Source organism: Muntiacus reevesi, chromosome 18 (genome assembly GCF_963930625.1).
Source record: "Muntiacus reevesi chromosome 18, mMunRee1.1, whole genome shotgun sequence".
Classification (NCBI taxonomy): domain Eukaryota; kingdom Metazoa; phylum Chordata; class Mammalia; order Artiodactyla; family Cervidae; genus Muntiacus; species Muntiacus reevesi.
Window position 1 is genome coordinate 33,134,143 of NC_089266.1, and position 14,413 is coordinate 33,148,555.

The 14,413-nt window shown below is 43.5% G+C and overlaps 1 protein-coding gene across 2 annotated transcripts in view; it reads right to left on the minus strand.

The window, feature by feature from the left end:
* Positions 1 to 14,413, minus strand: part of USP43 (ubiquitin specific peptidase 43) — a 48,767-nt gene that overhangs the window by 18,846 nt on the left and 15,508 nt on the right. For both annotated transcript variants that reach the window (XM_065909375.1, XM_065909374.1), the window contains exons 4-8: positions 9,207 to 9,299; positions 7,132 to 7,267; positions 5,213 to 5,348; positions 3,007 to 3,142; positions 2,482 to 2,593 (exon numbers count right to left, since the gene is read on the minus strand). In XM_065909375.1, the coding sequence (XP_065765447.1) occupies positions 2,482 to 2,593; positions 3,007 to 3,142; positions 5,213 to 5,348; positions 7,132 to 7,267; positions 9,207 to 9,299 (613 nt within the window). The remainder of the gene's footprint in view (positions 1 to 2,481; positions 2,594 to 3,006; positions 3,143 to 5,212; positions 5,349 to 7,131; positions 7,268 to 9,206; positions 9,300 to 14,413) is intronic.

Sequence of the window (14,413 nt, forward strand, 5' to 3'; positions counted from 1 at the left end):
TCATGCAAAGATGGGCACAATAAAGGACAGAAATGGTATGGACCTAACAGAAGCAGTATTAAGAAGAGGCAGCAAGAATACACAGAAGAACTATAAAAAAAAAAAAGATCTTCAGGACCCAGATAACCATGATGGTGTGATCACTCACCTAGAGCCAGACATCCCAGAATGTGAAGTCAAGTTGGCCTGAGGAAGCATCACTACGAACAAAGCTAGTGGAGGTGATGGAATTCCAGTTGAGCTATTTCAAACCCTAAAAGATGATGCTGTGAAAGTGCTACACTCGATATGCCAGCAAATTTGGAAAGCTCAGCAGTAGTCATAGGACTGGAAAAGGTCAGTTTTCATTCCAATCCCAAAGAAAGGAAATGCCAAAGAATAATCAAACTACCACATAATTGTACTCATCTCACACACGAGCAAAGTAATGCTCAGAATTCTCTAAGCGAGGCTTCAACAGTACGTGAACTGTGAACTTCCAGATGTTCAAGCTGGGTTTAGAAAAGGCAGAGAAACCAGAGATCAAATTGCCAATATCTGTTGGATTATCAAAAAAACAAGAGAGTTCAAAACAAACATCTACTTCTGCTTTATTGACTATGCCAAAGCCTTTAACTCTGTGGATCACAACAAACTGTGGAAAATTCTTCAAGAGATGGGAATACCAGACCACCTGACCTGCCTCCTGAGAAATCTGTATGCAGGCCAGGAAGCAACAGCTAAAACTGGAAATGGAACAACAGACTGGTTCCAAATAGAAAAAGGAGTATGTCAAGGCGGTATATTGTCACCCTGCTTATTTAATTTATATGCAGAGTACATCATGCAAAATGATGGGCTGGATGAAGCACAAGCTGGAATCAAGATTGCTGGGAGAAATATCAATAACCTCAGGTATGCAGATGACACCACTCATGGCAGAAAGTGAAGAACTAAAGAGCCTCTTGATGAAAGTGAAAGAGGAGAGTGAAAAAGTTGGCTTAAAGCTCAACGTTCAGAAAAAGAAGATCATGGCATCTGGTCCCATTACTTCATGGCAAATAGAAACAGTGGAAACAGTGACAGACTTTATTTTGGGGGGCTCCAAAATCACTGCAGATGGTAACTGCAGCCGTGAAATTAAAAGATGCTTGTTCCTTGGAAGAAAAGCTATGACCAACCTAGAGAGCATATTATAAAGCAGAGATATTACTTTGCCAACAAAGGTCCATCTAGTCAAAGCTATGGTCTTTTCAGTAGTCATGTATGAATGTGAGAGTTGGACTATAAGGACAGTTGAGTGCCAAAGAATTGATGTTTTTGAACTGTGGTGTTGGAGAATACTCTTGAGAGTCTCTTGGACTGCAAGGAGATCCAACCAGTCCATCCTAAAGGAAATCAGTCCTGAATATTCATTGGAAGGACTGTTGCTGAAGCTGAAACTCCAATACTTTGGCCACCTGATGAGAAGAACCGACTCACTGGAAAAGACCCTGATGCTGGGAAAGATTGAAGGTGGGAGGAGAAGGGGATGACAGAGGATGAGATGGTTGGATGGCATCACTGACTCTTTGGACATGAGTTTGAGTAAGCTCCGGGAGTTGGTGATGGACAGGGAAGCGTGGCGTACTGCAGTCCATGGGGTCGCAAAGAGTGGGACACAACTGAGCAACTGAACTGAACTGAACCAGTCTGAGAATCAATAAATGAGCAAGGCATAAAGGTGTTCCTTCTTGGAGTTTTTAATGTGTTTTTCAAAAATTGGACAAAATTATTTGAATATTTATATTCTCATATATGGACATAAACATCAATTTTAGTTTTTCACAGAAGTAATACTTCAAATCCCTTAAAACTGTTTTTTCATTTCTTTTTTTACATTGAAGTATAGCCGATTAACAATGTTATGATAGTTTTAGGTGAAGAGCAACAGGAAACAAGTCCATTGAAACTTTTGGTTCAAATGTCTACATTACAGTTTATTACAACAAGTTTCCCTCCAGGAAGAACTATGGGAAGCCACAAACGTATGATGTGAATTCCACTCTTTCTTCCAGTTTAAAAAAAAAAATTTTTACTTGTTTGGCTGCACTGGGTTTCTACTCTGGGATCTTTTCTCCTGGTTGAGGCATGCTAGATCTTCTGCTTCGGCATGGGAACAATTAGCTGTGGCATGTAGGATCTAGTTCCCTGACCAGGGATCGAACCTGTTGCCCCCTGCATTGGGAGAATGGACCCTTAGACACTGAATCAGCAGGGAAGGCCCCACTGGTGTTTTGAAAGATTTAACAAGCAAAAGCTCCATCTATGAAATGTTTTTGGTAATGTGACAAAGAGAGGGATGGCACAGGTCATGAAATGGTGATTTTTCTTGCATAAAAATTAAAGTTGTTTGATATGACAATGTGAATGTTGTCACTGATGCCAAATTCTTGTCTCTCCTTTGCTACCACTAGATTCCTAACCGCCCGCCCCCCCCCCCGCACACACACACACACTGACCTGTATGGGGACCTCGCTCTTCATGAGGTATCGGACTTTGCTGAGAATGCACTGCTGGAGCTGGATCCATGAGATGGCTCTGTCTTCCCTTACCAAGAAAGGAGGCCCAAACCTGGAAATCCAAGTATATGCGGTTATTTCAGCAAAACAAAAACCAACAATACCCAAGAGTCAACAGTGTTGACTCTACTCATTGGCTTCACTCAAATGGATCCCACACACCATGCACCACAGCCAATAAATTAAAAAAAAAAAAAATAGTGATGAAAGTAGTTATCATTGTTCCTAAAACCAACAGGAAAACCTCTGATACTTAATCGTTCGTTAAGGATGATGTTAGCCATCTGCTGAGGGCCATCACTTCTGATCCTTTGATCAGCAAGCACCTTACACCCTACTCCTTGTGGATCAACCTTAAGAATGGATATTTAATCTTTTTCAAATTAGAATTATTCCAGCTCAAATTCCAAGTACATGTAGACACACCCTAGAAATCATGTGAAAGAAAGACAAAGTTAAACATACCTGCTGGCCTGCTGCCCCGAGCCCACCAAATTACAGAAGAGGATTAGCACCGTGGTCTCATTGTGGACAGGCAGGGATAATCGCTGACCCTCACGGGCTGCCAAGCGTGGGGAGACCAGCAGACCAGATGGACGAGCTGAAAATCAAGAATTACATTTGTGTTCTTAAAGGAGCTACTATGCTGGGTCAGAACGCTGGCTTCTAGCCCCTCTTCTCTTTGAGCATCTATTAACCATCCATGGGAGACACTGGAGGGCTTCAGGGAAAGCAATATTAATGCTCATGGTACATGTGCCACTGGACATCTGGTGCAAGAAGAGGATCTACATGGTAGTGAACTTGCTGCTGTGTTCAGCCAATTTTAAAATACAGGGATTTTAATCAACACTTTTCAAAGCCAATCTGAAAAATACACCAAAATGATTTTGGTTGTGTGTATGCTTTGATCAGAGAGCTGTAGAGTTTCTGCTCTCTTAGAAAGCCAACATAAGAAGAACAGAGGGAATGCAAAAATCTTTATCATTGAGAAAGTAGAAGAATTGGACCATCCTCAATTTCTAATCAGCTCTGAAATTTTACTTTTAAGGCACACACCTGTGACCTGTGATTAAATTTGAAATGAGGGCTTGTTTCACTGAGTTATCAAGTAACCAGGGCCTGTCAATGTTTTGTTTCAGGTTCCACACCCAGAGTCTCTCCAGTGACTCAGAGTGACTGCAGATACTTGGTTTGCACAGCCAGTCTGCCACCTAGCCTGGCTAAGGATCCAGCCTGGGGCAGAGAACTTATCTGTGGAACATGGTAACACTGGCACAAGGTGCTCTAATATGAGTCTTCTTGACCAGTTAATTGGACAAAAATGTATACTGACCTACAATGAAAGGCTGCCAGAAACTGACCATCTTTGCCTATCCAAAGTTCAGGAAAAGTAAACACAGGAAAGTGAGACTGTTAACAAAATGTCATTTAATAACCTCTTTGACCATCTACTACTCCAGTTTATAAGTTTTCTTTTAAATTAATTTATTTTTTATTGAAGGATAATTGCTTTACAGAATTTTGTTATTTTCTGTCAAACCTCAACTCAACATGAATCAGCCATATATAAATATATCTCCTCCCTTCTAGACCTCCCTCCCATCTCCTTCCCCATCCCACTCCTCTAGGTTGATACACACCCCCTGTTTCAGCTTCCTGAGTCATACGGCAAATTCCAGTTGGCTATCTATTTTACATATGGTAATGTAAGTTTTCATGTTACTCTTTTCATACATCTCACCCTCTCCCCATGCTCATAAGTCTATTCTCTATGTCTGCTTCTTCACTGTTGCCCTGTTAATAAATTCTTCAGTACCATTTTTGTAGATTCTGTATATAGGCATTAGAATACAATATTTATCTTTCTCTTTCTGACTTACTTCACTCTGTATAATAGGTTTTAAGTTCATCCACCTCATTAAAACAGACTCAAAGGTGTTCCTTTTTATGGCTGAGTAATATTCTATTGTGTATGTATACCACAACTTCTTCATCCATTCATCTGTCAATGCACATCTAGGTTGCTATAACAGTTTTACTTTAAGCACTGACCTTGAACCATAAGACTCCTGAAGACAAAGATCACTCCAGTACCCATTCTGAATGAAAGTGAGTTGCTCAATTGTGTCTGACTCTTTGTGACCCCATGGACCGTAGCCTACCAGTCTCCTCCATCCATGGGATTTTCCAGGCAAAAGCACTGGAGTGGGTTGCCATTTCCTTCTCCAGAGGATCTTCCCGACCCAGGGATCGAACTCAGGTCTCCTGCATTGTAGGCAGATGCTTTACCATCTGAGCCACAAGGCAAGTCCCATTCTGAATAGTGGTTCTCAAAACATGGTCCCAGGACCATTATCACCAGAGTGTATCAGACAAGTAATTTCTCAGGCCCCATCCCTGGCCTACTGAGTCAAAAGCCCTGTGGGTAGGGTTCAGAAATCTGCTTAAACAAGCTCTCCAGATGATTCTGATACTAAGGTTTTGAAAATTCCTGTATTAGTTGATTGATTTTTAATAATGAATCATCTATAAAGCAAATATCAGAGAAAATAAGCCTGATATTTCCAAGTACTAAAAGTGAATGTCTTATGCCTTAGCACCCAGTAGGTATTCTCTCAAACCCATAATTCATAATATCCAAATAAAACTTTGCAAAGCACTGCTATACCTGAGAGCATCTCCTGCCCAGGTGATGGGGGAGCTTGGAAGGCATAGACATTATCTCCTTCTGCAATAGTATTCAGGTCCTCTTCATCAAAGAAAGACCGCTGGAGCCCACTGGGATACAGTTCAACCAAGATCACCTGGAATGAAAAGGATCATTTTCCCTTTTGTTTCTCAAAGGGAACTTAACAAAGAAGCAGTCTAAAAATGACCAATTGCCTGAAACCTCTCTTCTACATTTTCCTTCCAAGTGGTTACTTATTTTTAGTAATAAAACACTAGGTGCATCAGTCAGACTAGCACAGACTTGGATCTCAACCACAACAACAGAATATCAAAGTGCCAAAGGAAGAATCGGGAGAAGAAAATTGAAAAGCCAAAGTTTTATACCCAGCTAAACTATCCTGACAGAATGAGCCTAAAATGAAACCCACTTCAGATAAACAAAAATTGAGAGTGTTTCCCACTAACCGATCTCCACTTAAAAAACTTCTAAATAGTATTGCCAACTTTTTTCACATTGTATCAGACGTGGGAAATATTTTTACGGAACACTGAGGTGAGTGGAAAAGGTTGGTTTTGTAGTGGAGGAGATGGGTGACTACTGCTTTGAGGGTCCTGGCTACCCCCAGATCCAACTCTGTCCCCTCAAGGGTGGAAGGAATCAACAACTGAGCACACAGACACACACCTTTCCCTTCAATTGAGATCTTTATTAAAATAGTGAGAAAGGTCAGAGGAATTGATTGGGTAGAAGCAGGAAGGAGCCCACTGGGGTGATAGAAAAGTTCTGTTATCATGGAGGTTACACAGATATACACACAAGTAAAAAGTCAACAGGTTAAGTTATAACCTTAAGATGAACACTTTCTTATATCCATTCCCTTCTGTAACCAAAAGGTTAAAAATATTCCTTAATTAGAAAAAAAAAAATCTCATGAGGTCACCAAGTTACCAATTTTATACCAATGGACATATAAAATTTCCATTTTACAGTTAAAGAAACAGAGGACCAGGACTTCCCTGGAGGTCCAGCGGTTAAGGTTCTGTGCTTCCAAGACAGGAGGCGTGGGTATGAGCCCTGGTCAGGAACTAAGATCCCACATGCTGCACAGTGTGGCAACAAATTTTTTTAATTAAAAAAAAAAAAACAAACTAAAGAAAGAAACAGGGGACTGATTACCTTGTCCAAGGTCTGAAAACTAGAAAGGGACTGAATTACAATTAGAACCCGATTTTGAAGCCTTCCCTTGTTGCTTTTCACCACCATCCCTTCTACCCCGTCCTTTCATGGGGGACCCTATTATGAGTCTGCTCACCAAAGTCACAGTGAATCCAAACTCTTTACCAAGACACTCAAAAAAAATAAGCAGAGCACACCCATCCCACTGTCCCCAAATCACCTCTCTCATGTACTCATCCCAAGTTCCTCTTCAGTCTCCTGGTTTATATTCTCAGCAGTGAAAATACAGAATAGTGGTTCAGGTTCTGAAATCACTATCTGCATTCAAATCCTGGCCCAGTCACTGAGCTTGGGTGACACTTGCCTAGTGCTCACTGGTAAAATGAGGATAATTGTAATATCGGCCTCACAGGATGATGGTGGGGAGTAAACTAGCTATAAAGTTCATAGAGTGGTGCTCAGCACTTAAGAAGTACTACTGAGAGTCAGCTATTGTTGAAAGGATGATGATCGTCATCATCATCACCTTTTTGGAAGACAAAGGTGATTTCCTTTCCGGGTTATTCTGTGAAAAAGCAGGGAGCGGTCTAGGCCCAGTCATCACAGACACCAGGGACTATTAATCAAACAGTAACTCATGAGTCACATTGGAGTCACTGAGAGCCAAAAATTAGCCTAAACAGCCTAGAGAGCTGGTGCAGTTAGTATCCCTCATCCCATGCCCAGGTCCCCCATCACACCTCCTCTGGAGAGACGCCGCCTTCCTCTGCAACCATCTTCCTCAGGGCTGCCACTGTGCTCAGGATTGGCACGGCCAGGCCAACCCGCAGGAACCGCTGGCTCTTGGAGGGGAAGACCAAGGTGACACTCAAGAATCTGGAAAAAAGGAAGGAGGCCACATCCTTAAAGGACAGACATGGGCTGTCACCAACATCACTGACACTAGACCAAGTTTAGCACTTGGGCAAATCTCGGCTTCCTGGTCGGGTCATTGACCTTTAAGTACGTTGTCACCAGGCGGCAGTGGAGAGCCAATTCCCCAAGGGTCTCAGTTCCATGTACTTTTCCAGCGACTTATAAATAAAAGACATTTGATTAAGAATCACAACACACACACACACACAAAAAAAATCACAACACAGGTCTTTCTCAACTTACAATGGGATTACATCATTGTAGCTTAAAGTATCTTAAGTCAAAAATGCATTTAATACACCTAACCTATCAAATATCATAGCTTAGCCCTCCCCACCTTAAACATTCTCAGAACACTTACATTTGCCCACAGTTGGGCAAAATCATCTAACATAGAGCCTTCATGATAATAAAGTTTTGAACTGCCCCTGTAATTTACTGAATACTGTGCTGAAGGTGAAAAACAGAGAGGTTTTAAGTGTATGGTTGTTCACCCTCATGATCACCAAGCGGGACTGGGAGCTGTGGTGCTGCCCTGCCCAGAGAGGACCATACCTCACATTGCTTGGCTGGGAAAAGATCAAAATTCAAAATGAAAAGCACAGTTTCTACTGAATGCACATCACTTTCATACCATTGTAAAATCAAAATATTGTACATGGAACCATCGTAAGTCAGGGACCATCTGTTCCAACCTATGGTCTCAAGATTCTACTTGCTATATAGATAATCTAAAGCAAAAAGAAATTTTGAAGTCTGAAAAGTAGAGCAGTCAAGCTTCTCCCTCCAGGACAACTCAATACTACTGACAAGGCTCCCCTTTTCCTCCTGGAGTTCCTTCTCCCTTATGATGGAGTACAGCCCTTTTGCTCCCCAACTTCTTTAGACTCTCTCTAGTTTCACTGTCTACTACACCCAGCAGCACACCAGGGCTTAACCCTCCAACTCTTGTTTCTCCTGCTCTCTACTACAGTAAAAATCTAATCCATACAAATAGTTAGCAGAGCTGGGACTTGAACCCAGGCAGTCTGGCCCCAGAGTCAGTGGTCCTAACCATTGTCCTATGCTGCATCTGACCAGGAATCACAGCTCATATCTATCAGTGGCCATCATATCATGATAGGATAGGCCAGTTATTAATATGTTTATGGCATTGACAATCAGCAGCACAGGAATTCAGAGCAGGAAGAGGGGTTCAGTTGCCAGGAAACACATTATAAAGCCATCAGTCTTCACTGCATCCTAAAGATGGAGGATATCAACAGACAGAAAGCAAGAGATAAGATTTTGCAAAGCGGGGGAACCCAGAGAAGAAATGCCCCATATAGGAATTCACTAAGCTTCCATGTGGTTGACATTGGCGGTGGCCTTAGCAGTCCCTGCCAAGACCTGGGCTTCTGGGATGCTTGTGCTACATGCTTCTTCCTTTTGCAAAGTCAAGCTTCATCATGTCTCCTACCTAACCCTGCCTCCTCTTTTCTTTTTTTCTCATATCTCCCAACAGTCCTTTTTCCTTTTCCTTTGCTCCTTAGATAAACCTTTTTCTACACCTTCCCCAAGAGGAGAAAGGATTTGGAAATAAAGCTGGGGAAAGCAGAGGATGATAAGTTTTCTCTGGTTCACCTCTGTCTGTTTGAATGGTATAAACTGGCCCATGCCAGCTTCTAAATGGGCCAAAGATGGAAGCCGGGCAATGGAGCAGATAAACAAAAGCATGTTTCTAATTCCTTCTTCAGCTAAAGAAGGAACTCAGTAACCTTTCATGTCAATCATCCCATTAGGTCACTGGATGTCCCCAGGAAGCAAGGCTTGGCTGAGAAGCAAAAGAGAACTTTGCAGCTGCAGGGCCCAGAGGTTCCAAAGGATGGACGTCAAGTTCACCAGCATGATGCTCACGTACCTCGTCTGGCGCAGAGGGATGGGCAGGGACACGCACAGAAAAGGGTCGAAGGTGTTGCTCTGTTTCAGGCAGTGGGGGCAGGTTAAGGAAGATCTGTGAGGGTGGAAGATACACATTAAAGTTGAATCGCAACTTGAACAGTTGGGTAGTTCCTCGAAGAGTTACACTCACCATTGCAATTTCTCTGCTAGGGCCATACCACAAAGAATTGAAGACAGGTTTTCAAATCTTTGTGCACAAAGGTTCAGACAATGTTATTCACAATAGCCAAAGGGCGGATACAACTCATGTGTCCATCAGTGGATAAATGGATAAACAGAATGTGTTATAGACACGCAATGGATTATTACTCAGTCCTGAGGTCCTCATACTTGCTACATAAATGAACCTTGATAACATCATGTGAGTAAAAGAAGCCAGACACCAAAGGCTACATAATTTATGATTCCATGTATATGAAATACCAGAGTGAGTAAAGCCACAGGGAGAGAATGCAGATTGGTGGTTGCCAGGTGACGAGAGGAGGGAAACCTGGAGAGTGGCTGCTTCATGAGTACCAGGTTTTCTTTTGGGGGTGATGAAAATGGTTACCAACTAGAAAAAAGTCAGTGGTTGCACAACACAGTGGGTGTACATGCTGCTGAACTACAACTTTAAAATGCTTAATTTTATGTTATGTGGCTCTCAACTCAATTTCTTAAAAAGGAAAAAGTTTAATCATATGTATGGGGATTTCCCTGGTGGTACAAAGGCTAAGACTCTGCACCCAATGCAGGAGGGTGGGCCTGTGTTCAATCTGGTCAGGGAACTATATGCCACGTGCTGCAACCAAGATCCAGCACAGCCAAATAAATAAATAAATCTTAAAAAAAGAAAAAACAGACCAGAGCACAGAGCGGAGTATTTAATGTTCAATCACTCTCTGCCTCTGGTAAATTTCCCTTTGGGAAAAACCATGGCAATGCTGTAGTAAAAAGGGTGCACCAGGCATAGAGCGCCAGCCAGCAGGGGGACCTGACATTTGTGGGGACTCCTCTGCCACACTCTTTCTCTCCCTCCCCCCACCCAACCTCACCCATCACATACTGTGGCATAACATAGACCTGAAAGATGTACTTTGTCACTGGGAAATTTCCAAACCCGTTTCACATTTAAGCAGACCAATGAGACAGAATGTTTTTCTTTGACTTACTCATTTTTTAAAAATCTACTAAAACTAAGCGAGGCCGAATTTTTCTTGCAGATGCGCCCTAGTCAGCCAGTCCAGGGACACGGTGAGTCTCTGGCAGGGAGCAAGAGATGCATAGTTTGGCAAAAACATAGAACGGCCTAATTTTGTATTTAAAGAATAACGAAAGCATACTGTTTTTCATAATAAACCAGAAAGAGGATGTGAGAGGCACCTGTTCCTCAAAGGATGAGAAATGAGGATGATGAGTATGACCAACAGATCGGGGGAGAGGGTAGCATCACTTTCACAGAAAACTCCAAGGGTTACGAGGCTCCAGCTACACCTCAGATGTGGCCTGGAGGCGTCCTTTCGTCCTTGCCATCCCCTCCAGTGCATCATGGTCCTGTCCTACCGTCTCCCAGGCACTCACAGGAGAAAGGACAGAAAATCATCCCAACGCCCTTCACTGTTCACTCGCCCATTTTCCCCAAGCTATTCAACCTCTCTGTCCAATTGCTTCTGTTCCAAAACCAGCCTCTCATCTGCCGCTGGAACTCAGAACTGCTGTCTGCCCTCCATGGGTTACAAATACCCCGAAAAGACACTGCTCGTTTCACACCCTGGCCTCTCGCTGCCACTGAATATCCATCTGACACCTCCCACCTAGCCAGCTTCACCTGCTCGCTAGCTGGTGAGACGGATGTTCGTACCGGTAATGGTAATTAAGACAATGCACAAGTAAGATGTCACCTCTCCAAATCTGCGATCTGAAAAACGCTTCTAAAACATACTCTGCCTAAAAGGGAATGCCACCTGTAATGGGAACCAGATTAGGATTTCCGTGAACAAAAGCTCTGAATGCAATGGAGAGAGGAACGCGCGCACACGCACACACACACACACACACACGCTGCCTCCTCTAGCCAAAACTCCAACATAGCAACAATCCTTGACTATTAAACTTGCAGATGTTTTCAAGCCATGATAATAATTGTATAGAATAACCAATTTTTTGTCCTCCAGTCCAGCGGTCCTGGACCTTTTTGGCACCAGGGACCAATTTTGTGGAAGACAATTTTTCCAAGGGAAAGGGGTAGGGGGAGGGATGGTTTGGGAATGATTCAAGAGCATTACATTCACTGTGCACTTTATTTCTATTTTTATTGCATCAGCTCCATCTCAGATCAGCAGGGATTAGATCCCGGAGGTTGGGGTAACCCTGCTCTAGCCAACAACCTCCAGCACCCTAATACTATTCTCCCTTTCCTCCTCCAGCCAAAGGCAAAACCTCAGCCCCCCTAAAAAAGGGAGAGCAAGGGGAGATATAGGGAGAATCTCAGTGAGCAGGGGGCCTCTGGACTAATCCGTAATAGCACTTCTGGCTTTCGGTTTCACAAAGAAAACTGATACCAGAGGGCATCCTCCCCAGGAAAGGAGACGGAAGAAGGTCCAGATCAGCAAGGACCACACCCAGGGATTCCAGCCTGGAACTGGCATCCACTGATGGCTGCAGAAAACCACTGCTCAGACTTCAAAAGCCCTAACCTAGATGGATGTCCCTAACGATATTTTTTTTCTTTACTCTGGACCAGAAGGCAGAAAGCAGCTATTTTTAGCAGTTACCAATCCTTTTTTTTAGCATGACTATCTTGCTTCTTACTCATCCTTCTACAGCAATCGACCCAAAGGGTGCTTACAGCCCTTAGGATCGAATCAGCTCAAATGTCACTTCTTCAGGAATCTGTCCCTGACTCACCTTTTACCTTGTGACACTGTGATTTATAATAAATATATATTTATGTTGAAAAGTATGTATATTCCTGGCACAGAGCTCCTAAACCCCTTGGAATTTCCTAAGTGATGAGAGCAGAAATAAACGTAAAATGAGCATTTTTTGCTATTCATAAAAAATCCCATACAACCACTCCTGAGTTTATGCTAAAACCACAGGATGGGGGCTGGTTTTCAAAGGAACCCAGCACAGGATGAGGACTTTCAGCTCCACGTGCTAGCTCCATGCTAGGACTCTAAGCTCAGCTAAGAGCCCACATGCTGCGGGGGCGTGGCCAAAAAGAAAAGAAAAAAAAGAAAGTAATGTAAAGGGAAACAAGAGATTTTTTTCCTCTTTCACACTCATAACATGCACTTCAAAACTCCCCCAATTTTTCCTTCAAAGCACCTGCCAGTTATACAACTATGTAAAACCCCAGGAGTCACCCTAGATGTTCACAGTTCCCTTGGTCCCTCCCCCTCTTACCCTTAAACCCACTGGCAAGTCCTGTTGACTCTACATCCCAAACCTGTTCCCCATCTACCCACCCTTTTCCCTCCATCTCCATCACTACCAGTCTCCATCATTCTCCCACTGGGAGGACAGCACATCAGCTGCTATCCAGCTCTCAGTGCTGCCTCCCTTCATCACCAAAACAACTAATTTCTTTCTTTCTTTGTTTTTTTGGCCGCAGGCCATGGCAGGTGGGATCAGATCCCCTATCAGGGATCGAACTCGTGCCAAGTTCAGTGGAAGCTCAGATTCTTAACCACTGGACAGCCAGGGAAGTCCCAAGCAGCCAGTTTCTTAAATGGATCATTAGACCAACACGCAGCCGTAAACTTCGAACTGGTTCCCTATGGCCCTTAGGTCACATAAAACCCACACTACCAGGTGCCCGTTCACCTCTCCAGCCTCACCTCTCCCCACCCTTCACTACTTGGCAGCTCTCTGTTCTTGAACTTGGATCATCTCCACCCCAGACCCTTTGCTGCTTTTTCTACCTGGAATACCCTGTCCCCAAGTTATCTGAATGGCCGGCTTCTTGTCACTCAGCTCGCAGCTCGAATGTCCCCTCTGAAAATAAGCCTCACCTGATCGCCTTATCTAAGGTCGGCTGCCTCCCCAACCTCCCAGGTTGTCATTTCACTCATTGTTATCACAGATTGTTGCACCTTATGTGTGTATTAAGTCCCTTCCCAGGTGGCGCTAGTGGTAAAGAACCCGCCTGCCAATGCAGGATACATAAGAGACGCATGTTTGATCCCCGGGTTGGGAAGATCCCCTGGAGAAGGGCATAGCAACCCACTTCATTATTCTTGCCTGAAGAATCCCATGGACAGAGGAGCCTGGCCAGCTACGTTCCAAGGATCGCACGGAGTCGGACTCAACTGAAGTGACTTAGCAGGCACATATGTGTACTATCTAACACCTCCCCCAATAGATGCTTTCAAACTGTGGTGTTGGAGAAGACTCTTGAGAGTCCCTTGGACTGCAAGGAGATCAAACCAGTCAATCCTAAAGGAAATCAACCCTGAATATTCACTGGAAGAACTGATACTGAAGCTAAAGCTCCGATACTTTGGCCACCTGATGCAAAGAGCTGATTCTATGGAAAAGACTTTGATGCTGGGAAAGATTGAGGGCAGGAGAAGAAGGGGATGACAGAGGACGAGATGGTTGGGTAGCATCACTGACTCAATGGACATAAATTTGAGCAAGCTCCAGGAGATAGTGGAGGACAGAGGAACTTGGCGTGCTACAGTCCATGGGGTCACAAAGAGTTGAACACAACATAGCGTCTGAACAACAACAACCCCCAATAGAATGTTAGTTGATAAGAACAGTGACTGGGGTGTGTTCACAGCTCAAGTCTCAGCACCTAGAAGGGGGCCTGACAGAGTCTATATAAGTTTATATTTTTTATATTCTTCATTATGCTGGGAAATCTTGAACTCCAAATAATGTGTTAGACTCAGCTCTCTGGTAATAAAGAACAAATCCGAAAGATCTCACCCACTTCTCAGCAATGGCCTGGGGAGATCCTAGGCCTTCACATTCATGTTATACAGAACCATCTTCACCAACAGCCCTCCTTCAAGGCGGGGTGGGAGGCCCAGGATCCAGCAAGAAAGGAAAGAAATACTGAAGGTCGGAAACAACAGGAGTAAGTGCTTAACTGTGATTAATAATGGGGAAGACAAGGGAGCTTATGGTTTCTGTTGTTTTACAATCTCAGGGTAAACCTAACAATGGGAGGCTGGT